Source organism: Triturus cristatus, chromosome 3_2 (assembly GCF_964204655.1).
Source record: "Triturus cristatus chromosome 3_2, aTriCri1.1, whole genome shotgun sequence".
NCBI classification, from domain to species: domain Eukaryota; kingdom Metazoa; phylum Chordata; class Amphibia; order Caudata; family Salamandridae; genus Triturus; species Triturus cristatus.
This window is the reverse complement of record NC_140584.1, coordinates 90,245,076-90,263,676: the sequence shown is the minus strand read 5'-3', so window position 1 is coordinate 90,263,676 and position 18,601 is coordinate 90,245,076. Positions and strand designations below refer to the sequence as shown.

The 18,601-nt window shown below is 43.1% G+C and overlaps 1 protein-coding gene across 3 annotated transcripts in view; it reads right to left on the bottom strand.

Annotated features, from left to right (window-relative positions):
* MYLK (myosin light chain kinase) overlaps positions 1 to 18,601 on the bottom strand; it is a 1,478,514-nt gene that overhangs the window by 722,753 nt on the left and 737,160 nt on the right. For all 3 annotated transcript variants that reach the window (XM_085647312.1, XM_085647311.1, XM_085647313.1), the window contains one exon: positions 6,671 to 7,248. In XM_085647312.1, the coding sequence (XP_085503438.1) occupies positions 6,671 to 7,248 (578 nt within the window). The remainder of the gene's footprint in view (positions 1 to 6,670; positions 7,249 to 18,601) is intronic.

Here is an 18,601-nt window from a genome sequence, read left to right as displayed (position 1 = left end):
TCTAACATATCAAGGATGATGTGAAATGACGCTTAAAAGGCAAAAGGAGATGGTAAAGAAGAGTTTCAGCTAAGGAATAACTAATGTGTTTTAACTTGAGTTTGTGACTAAGGAATACCTACAGGTAAGATCAGAGAGTCTGGCAATCGAGAAAGGGATGAGATGTGGCTGGGGCCCATCGATCCGTTACTTTTGAAGGACTGTAGATTATTTCCTGCATTATAGTAGACACTATTTATATAAAAGTGTGCACATATGTCTGGGTGCTTTGACTGTCCACAAATAATCTCACAATGTGTCCTATAGAAAATGTTATATCTGCTGCTTTAACTGCATGAATTATAGGCAAGGTCTCACCCTGGTATACTTGAGCAGAGATTGGTTTACCTCAGCTTGTATTTGAATAGATTGGAGCTGTAATTGATTGCATATGACAAAATAGGACTCTGAGAGTTTAACATAATTATAAAGAAGGACATCACTATCAAGTAACTCAAACAGAACCCATGCTAGTAAACAATAAGACACTTTGACCGTTATAAACCTATTTCATAATTACAACACAATAAAAACACTTTTACACACATGTATTATATACCTTCCTATACACATCCCTAAAACACTTATTTTGAAAATTAGAGTCTATTTAGAAAATTAGAGTCTGTGATTTGTGAGCTAAAAGATCGAGACCACAAACCAAACAGCATCAGAGTGATGGAAATATTTGTCTGCAATCACCAATTTACACATTGGTTGTGCTAAGAAAACATCGAGTGGGTGTCTTATTTCTAAAAGATTTACAACCTCTTTCCTACTTCTAAAATATTTTCCTACAACTGCAACTTAATAAATATAATAAATATGTACACTGTTTTGGCCGTTTGCAATATTTTTATGAAGCCTTCTTCAGGACAAATACCTGCCTTTCACAAGTTAACTAGCAATGGTTTAGAGGTCATTTTCTAAGGTGGCTCAATGTAAGCCCAACAAAAATAAAGAGAACAAATGATAACTATCTGTTCTTTTAATGTGTTGGACAAACTCTTGGTGTAATCAGAATATACTGTAACACAATTACTGCAGAGTGGGAGTTTTAGTATTCACAGTATGTAAAGGAAAAGAGCAGATTTCAAGGAGCTTATGCACTGAGTCACTCACTCATACAGCCATTCAGACACCAGCCTACTCACCCATACACTCACTACACACCCACAGAGCCACTCACTCACCCATACAGCCACTGACACACCCACTCACTCACTCACCAATAGTCACTCACACAGCATCTCACTCACCCACACAGCTACTCACACACCCAAGTATACACCCATACAGCCACTTACGCACCCAAACACACTAGGATACATTCACCCAGCCACTCGCATAATGTATGTTAGAAGTATTAGCACTCACCAGTATTGCATCTAGCACACTAATTTCAACTTTTGTAGTAGGTTAGTATATATGTTTGACAACCATAAACTCTTAAAAACACGTGTTCACTTGATTATGCCATCTGTAATGTCATTTGGGATGTCATCAGTGATGCCATCAGTGATTCCACTGACCATGTCATGAGTGATATTATATGTGAGGTCATAAGCAGTGCATTACGGGGGCGTAAGTTATAGTTAGCTCAGGTAACTATAACTGCTGCATTTCACTGGTTTTGTACGAGTGAAATCTGATCCTAACTATAAAGTCCCTGCAACCTTTGGAGTTTTCAGTGAATATATATACACACACACATTCATTGAAAAACACAAAGGTTAAAGCAAAGAGGGCCATTTCCAACAGTAACATTATAGTTAGTTGCAAATTTCAGCACCAATATAACGTTTTAAACAAAAGAAAATGCTTAAATTCACCAGTTATAGTTATCTCTAAAAACCATAACTTGCGCCCTAAAGAAATGATAACTATAATGTAACTATAACTGCTCACTGTTACCTCCATGTATTGTGACAATACACACACATATACAGCCAGCACACACATTGAATCTGCAGTCACTTTCCAGTACTGTAGCCTTTCTGTATTGTACCAGGTTGTGCTATTTGCAAACACACACCCTTCCAGTGCACACACTCACCATGTCCGTGCTGTATAACACTTCACCCTTCATGTACTGTACTTCTTGCAAGCACACAGTAGCATTTTATCATTATGGGGATAGAGTTTTGGGCGCCCCTTCCGTTCCAACAGAACTGCAATCCTTGAGATTGGCCTAGGCCATGGCACAAATGCATAATCTGTGTTTGCCTCTGACAACAAAAATCAGCATTAGTGATCCAGACATCAGTACGGATGGGGCACTCAGGGTAGGGGTGAATGTCCATTACATTGCGGAGGATTTTTCCATCCCAAGAAAAGATGAGGAATAGGCATATAAGAATGGGCTTATAAGAGAAAATAGGAGAGGAAGATATGGCTGAGAGGAGTTAAAAACAGAGGTTAAAATCGAAAGTATAGGTGAAGTTAAAATTTGAATAGTAAGGAGAGGTAAAAAATAGGTAATTAATTGAAGGGAACCACATCAAAATCTGCAAGATTTGGTAAATATCGTGCCCTTTTACCCCGTTATATTCTGGAAAGCTGTACCAGCTGACATGTAATGAAGAGTACACTTTTTAATGTGGTGACGCCCAGGTCTTTTACAGTGGCGGTTCCTTCGCTAAGGCAGAGAAGGGTCGTCTCACTGCCCTCCGAGCAATTCAAAAGGAAAAATAACATATTAATAATGCAACGTTATTATCATTTTATTTTTCCTACTGCAGTGGCTCAGTTTCATGTGGGATGGGGTGGGGTGGGGCAGGTCAGAGCAGGGGAGAGGAGTGGTGGCACTCTCTAAGTGCGCATGACGGTTTGGCCGACCTTCTTGGGTCAGCCAATCTGTCATGCACACTTTGCCTGTTTTCCACGGGCTGTAATGCACAGTCTGGGTGGAGAACATGCACAGTCTCCTTGTTCCCATCTGAGCGCTGAACCATGGCAATCAGACCAATCACGACACTGCTGTCATGGTGACTGCAGTGTCGTCATTGGTTTGGGGGAGCCTGCGAGCCCGGGTGCTTCCTGCTGCAGGGACTCAAGACAGGAAGAAGGTGAAGAGGACAGAGGAGAGGAGGTGGTCAGCCATATCCAGGTTAGTGCTTTTTTGTGTTTTTGTAATTCCCCTTCACCCTCCCGCCCACCACCCCCGTCCGGTAGCAGCCGCTATTGGCCTTGTAACTGACCATCTAAGCAAGGGCCCTACTCTGAGGGAAGGAGGGATGCACTAAGTGCACTCACCTGTTGCCGTGTGAGTCCATGTAATGAGACATGATATTAAGTAGTGTCAGTGTACTATTTGTCTTATTGATATCGCTAAACAAAACGTGTTCCTGTTTAATTAGTAGTGTGGTGCCGAAAGCCCACCCTTGAATTAAGTTCCACTTTCAATGTAATACCCAGACCGCTGCACTGCCATACCTGTGTGTGTTGTGTGTGCTGTGTGTATGGTGACTGGCAGCAGGGCTCCATGATTATTGTGAGTGTATGGTTGCAAAGAACAAACTGATCCACTTCGGATGTTTCTGATAAGGCATAGTGCAAGATGGGGGTTCAGCCTCCCCCAACAGCAATACTGCATTGCTTGCATTTCAGATTTCAGGGGTGTTGACTCTGACACTGAAGTGAAGAAAGATGGAAACAAGGGTGCTTTAGAAACACAACAGTGACGTGCTTAACATCCCTTCCTGAGCACTGCTATTTGTCTGATGGTGGATATAGGTTGTTGTGTCCTAGGTTGGTCTGTCCCTTTGTTTCCCTCTCTGGAGTGCTACCCTTACAGGCTGATAACAGCCATTTTCAGTCTTTACTTTCTTTAAGCCTCAGCTTTGGGTGCTCCAGTTTGAAGACAACATTATCACTATGTTCTATGACAGCCATCACCTTCAACAACAATGCATCTGCTCTGCAGAAGTAGAAGGTACTTTTGAAAAGGAAATGCTCTAAACTGGCAACAGAAACCAGACAATAGGATCAATGTCCCCATTTGGAAAATGACTACAGTTCCACTTGGTTCCAATTTCAGCTTCTTGAGCAATAAAGGGAGCGCTCCGCAGAGTACTAGAAAACCAATCTAGTTCTGGGCCTGGTATCCATGAGTGCCAGTCTCCCCAGAGGTGAAGGGCCTGAAATCTATGCCATTTTGATGGAAGAGCTGCAGGTATTCCTGTGTTCTGTGAGAGGGAAAGTAATGTATGACCCTGCAGGAAGACGATTGCCAGAGGTGAAGAAGCCCAGCTGGTGTGCCATGACTTTGGGCAAGGGCAGATTGACTGAATTGAGTATCTATGTCCCTACCTCTCCGGAGGGTTCCAGATCAAGCGTCATATGTCTGCACAGCTCACAGCCTGAGAGTGCGACCATCCGTGGGACCACGGCATCGCTACCCACCAGAAGGAGCAGACTGACTGATGCAGACTATCATAAGCGGACACCATGACTGAATGACCTATAACCACCAATAGCGGGGGAGGCAGGGTTCTTGTTGTTTGGGCAGTAGGGCAACAAGGGTTACTTCTGCTGCTTTGCTGCACCTGTGGGTGACTGGCCATGGCACTTCTGCGAACGGCAGTTATGACTACTCATGCAGCTTTTCTCTCCAAGCCTCATGCTTAAGATGCACAAGTGCAGGACACTGCACGTAAACCAATTTAGTGAACTTGAGCATTACTGTGCCTCTACTTCTAAAATGAATGAGTATATTTTTCATTATGCTTTGAAGCACAGACAGAACCCTCTGTAGTTGGACATGATTGAGCTCACCTACAGACTAGAGAACCAGGAAAGTTGCTCAAAGTGAGCTTGCAGCGGTGTCATAATCTTACCTATTTATATTCTCTGGGATTATAACCCCATTAGCACCCAGTGACTGATGAAGTTTCCTTCGTTTAGTATTACGGTTGGCGTGTAAGAAAAGGAAATCCACTTTTCTATGAAGAAATGTGAGTTCTGTTTCTCTTCTTCCCCACACTACCTCTCATAGAATCCTTTGACTGCTCGCATTCTCCACGCTGAAAGTAAGGAGCGGAAAGACTATATGTGGTGCCCAGTTTGTAATGCCATAGCAGGTCAGGCCTTAGAACACCAGCTGAAAAAGGCCTCAGCAATGCTGATTAATAAGACCCAGTAACCCTTGGTTGCACCTTGGGCTGTGAATGAGTTCAGGCAAAGAGGAAGAGGAAAACCAGGGCAGTGAGATAGAAAGAAGGAATGAGAAGAGGGAGAAAGGAGAAGATAGAAGCTGAAGATTAAGAAAAATAAAGGAAAGGGTAAAGAAGAGAACTCAGAAAAAAACAGAACAAGGATATTTTCCAATTTTTTCATCTTGGTCATAGTTTCTAAAACATTGGGGATGGTTTGGGAAAGGTCTTGATCAGGTTTTCTATCAACTGGCCAAAATGGTCACCATTGTTAATAGCTCTTACTTTTTATGCATATTTTAATGAAAAATATATTTCACAGGTTTTTTTTTGCAATACCAAAATTCTCCACATGTTGCCAACCAACATCGCCGAGGAAACAGATCTGCTATGCAATTATACTCTGTGGCACATTATAGTAGAGATCCACATATATGGACAATGCAGGTTTCAAAGTGGGTCATGATCCGATGGTTTTGAGACACCCTGGGTGAAAGGCAGACACGAAATGTTGTCCTTCTCAGAAAAGGGCTCCGCTTTAGAGTGCCTATTGGGCAGTGAAATCACACTTCCACAGAACGTTAGCATCTCTAAAAGGCATGGGGCCCTTGCCTTAAAATGGCGATCATATGAATTGCCTTCTAGTTCAAAATAATAACTGGTGACCAGTGACATGCTCCATACACACTCTGTAGAGATTTAAGCCACACCACCTAATTTGCTCTCATATTTGCTTGCCCAGCAATGATACCACATACATTTTCCATGCCCTGAGGATGATCCCGTAATTGACACTTGTGGGTCAAAACATCAACTACCAGAGGGCAGGACTGTTGAACAGCCACAGTAAACGAGAGTATCCCCCATCAAGCTTCTAATATTGACAACCACTGTTTCCCTCTTATGTGTTTTCTGTTCCTTCATGCTTTGTGCATATGCTTATCACCGCACTTTCACTTACTGATGTTGGTAGCACATGCTTTTGATTGTTTACTTTGCTGTGGTCTTTTCCTCTCTTATTGCCAATTTATGTATTAGTTACATTGTTGATTGGGTTTGTGTTATTTAAAGAGTAATCTCTATGTGAACTATTCTCTTGAGCTTTAATTCATATTCGCCGCAATAACGACACTTAATTCAAAATGAACCAGAGAGAGCAATTGTGTGTTTTGCATTGAATTGCAGACACAGACAAGGCACACTTGATATATTTGTACAGCGAGAAATGGGGAGATTTGAACGCTTATGACTAATGCTTGTGATAGGGCCAAAATAAAATCCCACTATGCTATCTTTATTGTGGGCCTAACAAATTAAATTCCCCTTAGCAGCTGGTAGTGCTGATGCTAAAGCTGAAACATTGCTGTGCATCATGATTTCAAAAATGGAAACAAAATCTTCATTTTTTACTACATTAAATAAATATTTTGTCATGAAGAAAAGAAATCTAAGAAATGATATTAATTAAAATGTGTATTTACCTTTGCACCTAAAAATGACATCTTCACCTTCGGTGGCTTCTTGTGTTACTGGCTGGATGTCAAATATGGGGGGAGTTCCTCGGACCTCCCTGTTGTGCTCCACTGTCACCTTCCGGTTTTCAAAATCCAGAGTCCTCACCTGAGTGACGGATGCCGGTCTTTTCACCTGCACAGGGGTCTCCGGCACCTCTTTTTTAACCCCTTCTGTGACTGATTCTTTAGACATTTTCGATTCAGTCTTCAGTGCAGGCTGGACTTTAATGGACTGCAGAGTTATGGTGCTTGCGGATATCTCTTGTGCGCTTGATTTCAGTGGCTCTCTTTTGGTCGCACGAGGAGGGTCTGTTCGGGTGTCTGCTACCTGCGTCTGCTTGCTGTCCGGGCTCTCTTTGGGGGGGCTAAGTGGGAATTCTTTTGAAGAAATGTGTGGCGCTTCATTCTTCAGCTGTAGCTGCTCCCTTCCTTTGAAAGTGATTTCCGTGCTGCATGTTTTCTGCTCTTTGAGAATGCCATTCGTGGTTATCTGCCGGGCTTCTGAACTTGTTGTCGTAAATGTTGTAGCTGGCTGTGCTGGAACGCTGAAGACAAAGTTCAATGCATTAACAACGTTTCAGCCTGATTGGTTTTATATACAACAGCAGCCCTGTTAAGCAAGCAGTGACTCGACATGAAAGAATTTAAAGAGTATTTCTACTGTAAACTTGCATGAGCGACTGCAAAATGTCCCATTACAAAGTTATCATCTTTTCTCACCCACCAGGATTATTAAACCAATGGGTACACGCGTGTCCTGGTCCACATTTAACAAGGCGGGGAGTGACCTTGAAATGTTCAGGAAAATAAAGTTGCACTCTGCTTTTTTCTTTCATTTTTAGATCTAGATTAACAGGACATTTGTCATGAACCCCCTGGTGATCATCAATAAAGAACTTTCAGAGTACCATTGAGAGACGGCTAAGATGCCACCCACGTGTCGACTGCCCTAAGTGCAGGATTTGATTGGGCTGAAGTTGTGTGCTTCCACTGAAAAGAGTGCTTGAATTGCGCTTTTTAGATTGTGCAAAGATTATACTCAATAAAGCAGGAAGTAGTTTGTGATAAAGTTAAGCGAATGATCACGGCCAGATCTGTTTATTATGATATGTTTCAATAAAGGCAACAGGCATTACATATTTATTGCTAACAGCATATGTTAACATCATTCTTCTAAGGGTGGATTGTTATTACTCTGTATAAAAAAACCTGCAAAGACGGATTTTGTTACATGGAAACTCACAGATTACTGTGGTCAGTGGCATAACAAAGGCTCTGTATCCCACGCAGTGCGGGGTGGGGGGGGCAAGCTACAGTGGGCCCCCCTCAGCACAGTATCCTGGCTTGGGAGCTCCCGAGTAAGTCCAGAAGGGGGCCCTTCCATGCATTTTGCAGGGGGCCCCCCTCAAGTTTCGTTATGCCACTGACTGTGGAAGGCAGGTAGGCCGGTTTCAAGCAGGTAGACCTTAAACTCGCAAATTACTGTGGTAGGAAGGTTTTGGTCACCCCTTTTGACAAACCATGGATATAGAAGATTTGCTGTCTGATAATCTTTTTAGGCCCTCTTGGGATAGAAAGTATTTTGCATAGCAACTGTTATTTTGTATACCTTTGTAATTTTAGGACTGTGCCTAAGATTGCCTTTCAAGAAAGCTTCTGCTAAAAACAGCTGGCCTGAGCTGGTTATGGTGACAAGCAAAAGCTTGATTGGTGCCCTGGGAAAAGTTATGTCCGACGCCATAAGTCTGACCTGCTTGAAAAAAGTTTTGACGAAGGCCATAAGCCTAGCTTTTTTATTGCGATAAGCATTTGTTAAAGCCAGTAGGTATTTAACAGTGGGCTATCAGATAGTCTTACAGGTAATAGACAGGTGTTTTGTTACATGTAATCTCACAGATTACTGTATTAGGCAAAGATTTTGGTGTTGTTCACCCAGTGTTATGATTACACTTACGCTCTATTGAGAGAGTTTGCCTATTGCTTTGCAAACACAATTTTTCGACATCTTCGTAATTTTATAACTGGATGAATGCTTGCCAGTTATGTGCATTTAATTATGTGATAGTGTTAAGCCAATGCTAAAGGCTACGTACCTTATGGGTTAATTGGGAAAAGTTATACCAGAGTCCATAGGTTCGATCTCTTTATTATGAAACAATATGACAAAGCCAGGAGGGCCAACTTAGTAAGTGTTAAACCCATAGGCTTTTAAGGATAGATTTCTATTACACTGTACTTAAGCATCTAGGCAAGTATTTTGTATACAAATGTAATTTTATGGTTGTATGTCGGATGGCTGCCTCATGGGAAATCTTACGCTCAATACAGTAGGCCAGAATTTGTTTTGGTAACTAGCCAACAGTAACAGCCATAGGCTTATTGGTGCACTGGGATAAGTTATTCCAGATGTCATAGATCTGATATGTTTATTAACAAAAGTTATGACAAGTACATTTCACAATGCATAATTCCTTGCTGTTGCAGCCTTATAGGGTATAACTACAATGGGGTAACCCTGTGTCCCTCAGAACCTGGGTGTATATACGGAAAGCTACAGCGGTTCTGTCGCGGAGAATAATCACTTTACATGAAAAGAATAGATCAAAAATTGAACAGATTATACATTATACAAAATCAAAGAATGATATCAAATTGCTTTTTAGAAAATAGCATGTATGTTAATTGCAGTTGGAACACAAAATCATAAACACTGGCTAGTAGGTGTTTGCGAAATTATTATTTTATATGATTTGAGGCTTTCAAAAGTATTTACAAAAATTGAAAAGGCTGTCTAAGTGAGTAAATTTACAAGTGACATATAATATAGTGACATTGGGTGCTCATTGACAGTGGTGCAGTGCATATCATATGTACAGGGTGAGATTATATACAATTTAACAGGGAAAAAAACGTAAGGTGGTCAGGCTAAAAGAGGACAATGACTCTGGCAAACAGCACTTTCGCTTGTTAATTTGAGCCAACAGACTTGAAAATAGCTGAACCATACGTTTTCATCGACGTTTCAACCCTGACAGGGCGCTATTTAAATGTCATAGCGAGTCTTCTTCAGGACATGGGTGGTGGATGAAAGCCTGAAAGTATTAACAGAAGTAATCAAAATTGTGTGCCAACTAATCTGAGGAAGCGCTAATTATGTTAAACAGTTCATACTAATGTGAGGGAGCGCTGGTGGTGCTGAACAAGTTATTCACCCAGCGTGGGGGTGGAAAAATGACCCCAGGAGGTCCCTTGTGGATTGAGGGCTGCACAAGGATCTGCAAAGGTCAGATCAGATAGTTAAGCTAGAGAAGACAGGGACATACAAACAATTGTCTCACTAGCAAGTGTCAGGAAGATTCTCAGATAACGGAGTCCCTTGTGTCATGTAGTCTTGGATGATCTATAAGCAGCTTTATAAGCATACTTTACATAGCATGGGATATCACGCTATTGGCATGAATGACATGATGTATGTTTCTATTAAACAATAAAGAACTATTAAATAATGGAAAGTGATGTCAAAGACAGTCGGTGTAGCTCATTTATTTTGAAAAACACTTGTTAAAGACAATAGGCCCCAAAGAGTGGTTTGTTACCATACTATATTACAAGCAGTAGTCCTTTAGTTTCCCTTTCATTTCCTTACCTTTTATCTTTTTCTTATTATTTTTCTTGAGAGGGTAATAGAGCTTCCCAGACAGTACTAACGGGCCTCTTGTTTGCTGCCTATTTCATACGCACCGCTCTGCATCCTGTGTGGCCACTTCCTCTAAAACATGTGACCTTTAATGAATGCTGTTGTCCATAATGTGTTAAGGAACAGGGGTCTCTTACTATAAAATATCTTCAACCATATTACATAGAGATACAATGAAATCTATGCTAATTGCCTAAAGTGAATAGCAAAAACTTTTATAAAAACATATAGCAAATTAGTGAAGTCGGAAACACAACAGAAAAAAGCCAAAACCTTTAGGGCTCAAACATGTTTGCATGCGACTATAATGAAGACAAGCGAATCATGGCACACACTGCAGAAAGTATCAATGCCCACAAATTTAATTATATAGCAACGTTAGGAGTCATGGTATTGTTTGTCTAGGATGTTTCAATCTGATCATAAAGTATTGGGACCATCATCAGGACATAATGAATATCACCCAGGTTTATTACAAACCAATTACCGACTGTGGAAGGATAAAAGGCTGGGTTGTGAACTTGTTTTTCTCTGGGGAGATGAGCATTTTACATGTGTTGCAGCATTTTTAGTAACTTTTTGAACCATTTGTGCTATAAACAATTTTCTTTTTGCTAAAATCTGCAGATTATTTAGCAGAGGATGGATTATATTGCAAATGCAGCAAATCCACAATTATACAAAAAAAACAGCGACTGTACAAATGCATACTTCCAGTGTCCCTGCCTTACATCACAGCAGACTGAATCTGTGTGTAATGTTAACAATACCACATGCCTCTAATGATACACCTTTTAAAAAACAACTGAGGGGTACGCAAGGGTTCAGTTGTTGCGAAAAACAGCACTAATGTAGTCACATTTGTTAGGGGCAGCGAGTCCGTGGAATAACATGTAAGGATGGAGCTAGGGGGATGCATTCAAATAATTAAGTAAATGGTACGCATCAAGGAACAGATGCAAATAGTCTTTGGCAAGGGAGTGGAGGAAGCACTTTCACTTATATTAAAATCAGAGGGTAAATCACTGAAGAGCAGAGACTGCAACTGGGTGGTACGCATTCTAACTCCATACGGGCTTAGACCATGTATCAACTGAAAACCAGATTTGTCAATCAAGAATGGCAAATTATGTGTAGAGGCTGTATTTAGAGGGACCTCAGGCAAAGAGTGTGTGGCCCTGACTTTGCAGGGTGACCGGAAGGACAAAGGATGAAAGGGGAACATTTTTTCTTGTTCGCCTTGGGTCTGAGAAGCCAGAGGGTCTGGCACAAATGCAGATTTTCTTGTTAGAGGAGAGGGAAGTGGATACAAATCCTTTGAAATACATTACAGCAGGGGCATTCTCCGCACATGCGCTGCATCACACAATTCTTTTAAAAGGAAAACACAAAGACTAAGGATAAACAGAAAACAGAGCAACAACAAGCATTGAAAATGCAATAGGTCTCGCCTTTGATTAAGTTAAAGCTATTTGCTTTGCTAAGGGTATTGTATAGCAAAGCAAATGGCTTTAACTTAATGAAAGGCGAGACCTATTGCATTTTTAATGCTTGTTGTTGATTTCATCATTCTGGTAACACTGGACAACCCCCTCCACTTGTCCGTGATGTGCCCCATCTCTAAAGTTTCACGCGTGGCCTGGGCTCGCACTCATAAGGGGTATGGCATCTGTTACCAAATCATGCAAGGAAGCTGCAGGAAAGTTGTAGGGGGCCATTGCTAACATGAGTCTAACAAGCAAGTCATTATGAAGTCACCTTTTGGTCATGCCACATTTTAGAGAAACGCCATATTATTTAAGGTGGATGGTCTTTCTGCCTCTGTGTCTTCAGTCCTGCATCTCCCCCGCCCCCCATAAGATTCCTCTGTGTATCTCTCTCTCAACGGCCTCTGCAAAAGTGAAGACAACTGATGTAATGTGTTGTCCCGATTAACAATAACGCACCGACCTGTTAAATGAAGTTTCAAGTGCATCAGAAAATGTGTAACTTTTAAGGTTTCTTCCGCTGCGTTTCTGTGGCACGGTTAATTTCACATGTTCCTGAATAGTGGTGTGGAATTTTATTGAGTGAAACTGTGAGGCGTGGAATTGTGGGCGCGGAATGCTGCAGTGTGTTATTGGGTGCAGATCAAACAGAAAACAAAGAACTCTGTGTTTTGAAAACACTGGGGAAGCGAAGATGCAGGCATTAAATATAAGTAGTCAAATTAAACAGCACGTGCTGGAGTGTTTGTTCATAAAGAAAATGTGTTTGTGGAAATTGGAGTTCGTAACAGTGACTGGAGGAATGATCTGAATTGAATGTGTCTAAGATGGTATGTGCAGGGCCGGCTTTGGGGCAGTGCGACCGGTGCGGCTGCACTGGGCGCTGACCTTTGGAGGGCGGCGCTGTCCTCAGGGGGGGCACAATTTTTTTAGCAATAACTTATGTTTGGAGATGAGGGACAGTTTTGCCTGGTGGTAGTGAGAGAATCTGAGGAGGAGGTCATTGTGCGTGGAGGGCGTCAAAAATGATTGTCGCACCGGGCGCCACCAGCACTAAAGCCGGCCCTGGGTATGTGGCTTCTAGATCGTGGAAACAGAGGCAGTGGCATATATTATGTGAAATATGCTAACGTGTGTTAAGTAAATTAAAGAAGACGACTGTTTAAATAAAGGTATCCGAGCTATTACAGATGTAAAGAGAGGAATATAAAAATGTCAAATATGTGGATTGCAAATAGCTATGAAAGTACACGGTTTAAAAAATATTTTACTATATATTGAATGTGCGGATATTTCCCTTTTGGGAACACTACCACCTTTTTTCAAGTGACTGGTTTTAAAAATAAGGTAACATGTTGTGTCTGAAGTCAAAAAGGCCTTGCGAGTAGGCTTCTTACAACCAGGGAACAGTAGGAAAAATGAGTCACACGGCTAGTTGAAAGTGTGTGTGCTAATGTTTCAAGGCGGGTAGAGGCGGGGCAGGATGACAGAGAGCAGCAATACAGAAAAGTGGTGGGTGGATGGGGAGAAGAAATAGTGCCTGAAAAACAGCGCGAAGGCGGACGCACTCTAATTCAAATGAATCAATGTGTGCTTGGTCCATGTGCGGAACAAAGAAAAGGAGATGACTGGCGCAGGCTGGCCAGCTACGAAGCAGCAAAGAACAGTGGCAATACATTCAACCAATGGTATGCAATGGGCGGGCTGCTCGACCCTTGTTGTACACAAGAGTCACGAAGAGACAGCACATATGCTGTCCAGTCGAGACCTAAAAACGAAACCTATTGTTTTGTATAGGCCTGGGCAAAAATTTCGTTCCGTTCGCGGAAATTGCGATATTTTGACATTTTTGCGTTCCGCGGAGAGCGCGAAGATGTCAAAAATTCCGGTTTCCGCAGCTTGGCGATAATTTGTTTCTTGCTCGCGCTGTAAAATGATACATTCTCGCGCGCGCGCGATCGCCTTACCTGATTCCCTGCGTTCGCCGACAAGTTTTCTTGATCCGGTCGCGTTCTCCATGAGATGTTGTATTGTTTTTAGCCATTTGCGCTGTCTCGCGACAGTTCGCGCCCGCAGTGACGTCATGCGTCGCGCGATCACGTCTTTCTTCTCGCGATCATGCACCGCGAGAACAACTCAAAACAAGATGGCCGCGCCCGCAAGCAGCCACATGGGTAAGTTGGCGACCCGCAACCATGCAGAAAATCGCGCGAACATGCCGGAAAAAACCTTCCGCATCTTCGCGATATTTCTGCTTGTTTGCGATAATTTTAAACATTCTCGCGATAATTTGCGAAGGTTAATTCCGCAAATTCCGCCCACCCCTAGTTTTGTAGGATTCTTTAGAATGTGATCACTCATTTTTCGTTGCTATAAGCTTATATAAATTATTACACAACCAATACAAGAGCAAAAAGATATTGGCAAACCTGGTAAGTCATACAATTGCAGAAACTGATTCCTCACAATGACCGTTCTGAGGTAATAAGTTATCCAGGCGGTAATGTTTGCGGGTTAACGGAGGAGGCCGAGACATTGCAGGCTCAAGGCAGGTGCCTGGATTTGACTCAGCTCTGGGTTCTCCTGGACCCTGGAGCCCAAAACGAGGAGAGCTTTCATGTGACTTCTGCCGGCCGCCCACGCTCTAAAATCTGTGCCAAGAATTAAAGTCAAACGTTAAAGTTTGATGCAAAATAGAAAGCGAAAGCTATCTACTGGCTGAATTGTGTAATGTGAAATCACCTGGTGGGATCGATCAATCCTGGCTTGCTATCCTGGGCAAATTGTATATTTCACCATGCCTTCTTTTTCATCATAATTGTGTATGAGGGCATTTTGAGATACATGAATTTGTTATGTGACCTGCACAAAAACAACTCTTGTGCTTGATTTAATAAACTATGATGAAGACTATATAAAGAATATAGGCCACACAGAGGAAGTACATGACAACTGACCTGCCTGTTACACTTCACTAATGTAATTATTGGGGGTGGGGGGTCAAGAATGTTTCTACGTTCATGTTTAAAAACTGTCAATTTCAATGAATGCCTGCAATGAAGTGATACAATCAGACGTACTTAAAGTGAAACACTTCTGCATGTTAATAAAATGTACTTTTTTAAAATTTCGATTATACTACCTTATTAATATTATTATATGATGTTTGTTGCACCATTTTACATGACAAACATTTTCATTACTTTTACATAGCTTGTGCACGGTCTCTTAGAACCAAGCTAGATCCCCTTGGCTCGGCTGCATTTTAATATGTTCCCATGAGGCACAGGGTCTAAACTGGGGTGGCATGGTGAGCAAAAGAACATTTGATTTAACCCAGATCTATTGACTGGGGGGTGCATATTTGATCTGCTCTGCATTCCGTCTATCTGTGTGTCTTTTGCTTTCTCGCCCTAAGTATGCCTACCCAGACGTGGGTCCCGGGCTCACAGTGCCACTGGATTCAAGCTAGCCTGGCTTTGACCTAAGTGCGCCGGGTATGCCCAGATGTGGGTCCTGGGCTCACTGTTCCACTGGATTCAAGTTAGCCTGGCTGATGAGGGCTGATGCCCCTCCCAGAATGCTCGTTTCCAGTCCAGAGAGGACCTGACTTGGCAGTTTGGGCTGGATTATTCCCATGAGGCACAGGGTCAAGACTGATTTGCATATGACTGGGTCTAAACTGGGGTGGCATGGTGAGCAAAAGAACTATGGATTTAACCCAGATCTATTGACTGGGGTGAATGTTAGATTTGCTCTGCATTCCGTCCATCATCTGTGTGTCTTTTGCATTTTAATATGTTGGCTCTCCCACCTCTACAGATTAATAATGGCACACCGTGTGCTATACTCATGAACTGTGCAAGTATTTCAGAATATATCAAAATTAGGAGCACAATGAAGCACTTTTTTTGTTAATTCTGAAGTGTGTTGGAAGCAAATATTTTAATATGATCAAAACAATTCATTAAATTAGGTGATCCTTTTCCACACGCTGTATACGTTTATTAGTAAAACTGCATGTCTGTGTAAATGTAATGGCCACTTCAACTGAAAATGTGCTGTCTGTAATGGCAGTTTGCTCCCAAACCATGCAAACTCCACTCTATGCCATTCCACTCTTCTCTGCACCACTCCAAGCCACTGCACTCTACTGTGCACAACTCCACTTTACACCACTCCACACCACTGCATCATGTGCCACTGCACTTTACACCACTCCACAAAACTGCATTCTGTGCCACTGCATTCTACTCTGTGCCACTCACCTCTATGCAACTGTACTCTATGCCTTCCTACTCTGTACCAATCTATGACACTGCACTCTTCACCACTGTGATCTACATCATTCCAGTCTAGACCATTCCAATCTACTCTGCACAACTCCACTCTACACCACTCTGCAACACCTCACTCTATGCCAATACAGTCCATGATGGCGCCAATGCACTTTTCTCTGTAAAACTCAACTATTCGCCCCAGCACTCTACGCCAATCCAATCTAAGTCACTCTAATCTACTCTGCACCGCTGCACTCTACAGTATTACACTCTACCCTGCTTGACTCCACTCTATGCCACTTCACTCTACACTGAAACAATCTACTCTATGCCACTGCGCTCTACGTCACTCCACTCTATGACACTGCACTCTACTCTATGCCAGTGCACTCTAAAGAAAGGCACTCTACATCACTGCCCTTGCCACTGCACTCTACTCTGTACCACTGCACTCTCTACCACTGAACTGTACGCCACTGTACTCCGCACTCTATGCGAATGCGCTCTCTGCTACTCTGCATCACTGCACTTTTTGCCATTGCACTATGCATCACTCGAGTCTACACCACTGCACTCTATACCACTGTACACTGCGCCACTCCACTCTGCACCACTTCATTCTACAACCCTGTACTGGATACCACTGAACTCTATGTTACTACACTCTATTCCAATGCACTCTACTCAAGTCTACTCTATACTATGCCACTCCACTGCACTCTATAGCACTCTACTCTATGTTACTGCACTCTGTGCCACCACACTCTAAGTCAGTGCACTCTACACTATACACCACTGCACTCTGTCAGTCTGCTCTGCACTCCTTGCCACTAAACTTTATGCCACTCTACACTGCACCACTGCATTCTAGTCAAAGCACTCTACGCCACTCAGCATCACTCCACTCTATGCCACTGCACTCTGCAGCACTCCACTCTACGCCACTGCACTATAATGCACTATATTCTACTCTGAACCACTCTAAGCCACTTCACTCTATGCCCCTCTACTCTACAAAACTGCAATCTACGCCACTGTAGTCTGTGCAACAAACTAATCTACCCAACTGTACTCTGTGCAACAATCTAATCTACGCCACTGCATTCTGCAATGCTGCTTTGTATTCCAATGAATTCTACGTCACTGCACTCTACACCAGTATACCCTGCAACACTCTATGCCAATGCAATCCCACTCTACACCCGTCACCCTATCCTATGCCACCCCACTTGACTCCACTCTGTGCCACTCCAATACACGACACTCTCTGCCACTCCACTCTACAACACTATACTCCACTCTTCACCATTCCACTCTACGACACTCCACATCAATCTGCTCTATGCCACTAACCTTTAGCCATGCTGAACAGCAACCATGCTGGTGTACAACATGGCTAAAATACATTGGCAAAGCGAATAGTGCTTGCTTAAGTGAGACCTATTGGCTTTGCCAATGCTTTTTTCTTTACTTACAAGCATACGAGGGAGGAGGGTAGGGAAAGATATTGGAGGGTGGGAGGGGTTGGGTGAAACCACAGTTGGCAGCAGGTGGTTGCGGAGAGTTTGACAAGCATGTAAATAAAGAGCGCAGGGGTGTCAAACAACATGAGGGAGGAGCGGGTGGGGAAGCAATGGATAGTGGTGGTAGGAGGGGGATTTTGGTGAAATCATGGGGAGGGGAAGAGGGAAGGGGAACAAGTGCAGGAGGAGGAGGAGGAGGAGGAGGAGAGAGACTGCAGATGCATGCCCGGAACCTCAGCATCATCCTAGACTCCTACCTCACCATAACTCGCCAGATCTACACCATCGCCTCCACCTGGTTCAACTCACTCCGCAAGACCTTCAAGTGGATCCCCCCCAAAACCAGAAAGACCGTGACTCACACACTCATAACTAGCAGACTGGACTATGGAAACGCCCTCTATGCTCAAATCAACAAATCCCTGCTACACAAACTCCAGACCATCCAGAACACCACGGCCAGACTCATCCTCGGGACCCCCCCCCCCCCCCGACATGAGCACATGACTTCAAACGTACGAGACCTCCACTGGCTGTCCGTCGAGAAGAGAGTAACCTTCAAGCTACTCACCCACGCCTACAAATCCCTCCGGAACATCGGACCATAATACCTCAACGAAAGAGTCTCTTTCCATGTACCCATTAAAAACTTCCGCTCTGCTGACCTCACCCTAGCAGAAACCCCGCGTATCCGCAGAACCAGAGCGGGGGAAACGCCTTCTCCTACATCGCAGCCAAGGCATGGAACGAGCTCCCAGTCAACATCAGACGTTCCCCTACTCTGCACACCTTCAGGAAGAGCCTCAAGACTTGGCTTTTAGGCAGACCCAGGGCTGCATCCCCCCTCCCCCCCCAGCGCCTTAAGACCCTCAAGGGTGAGTAGCACACTTTAAAAGCCCCCTGATTGATTG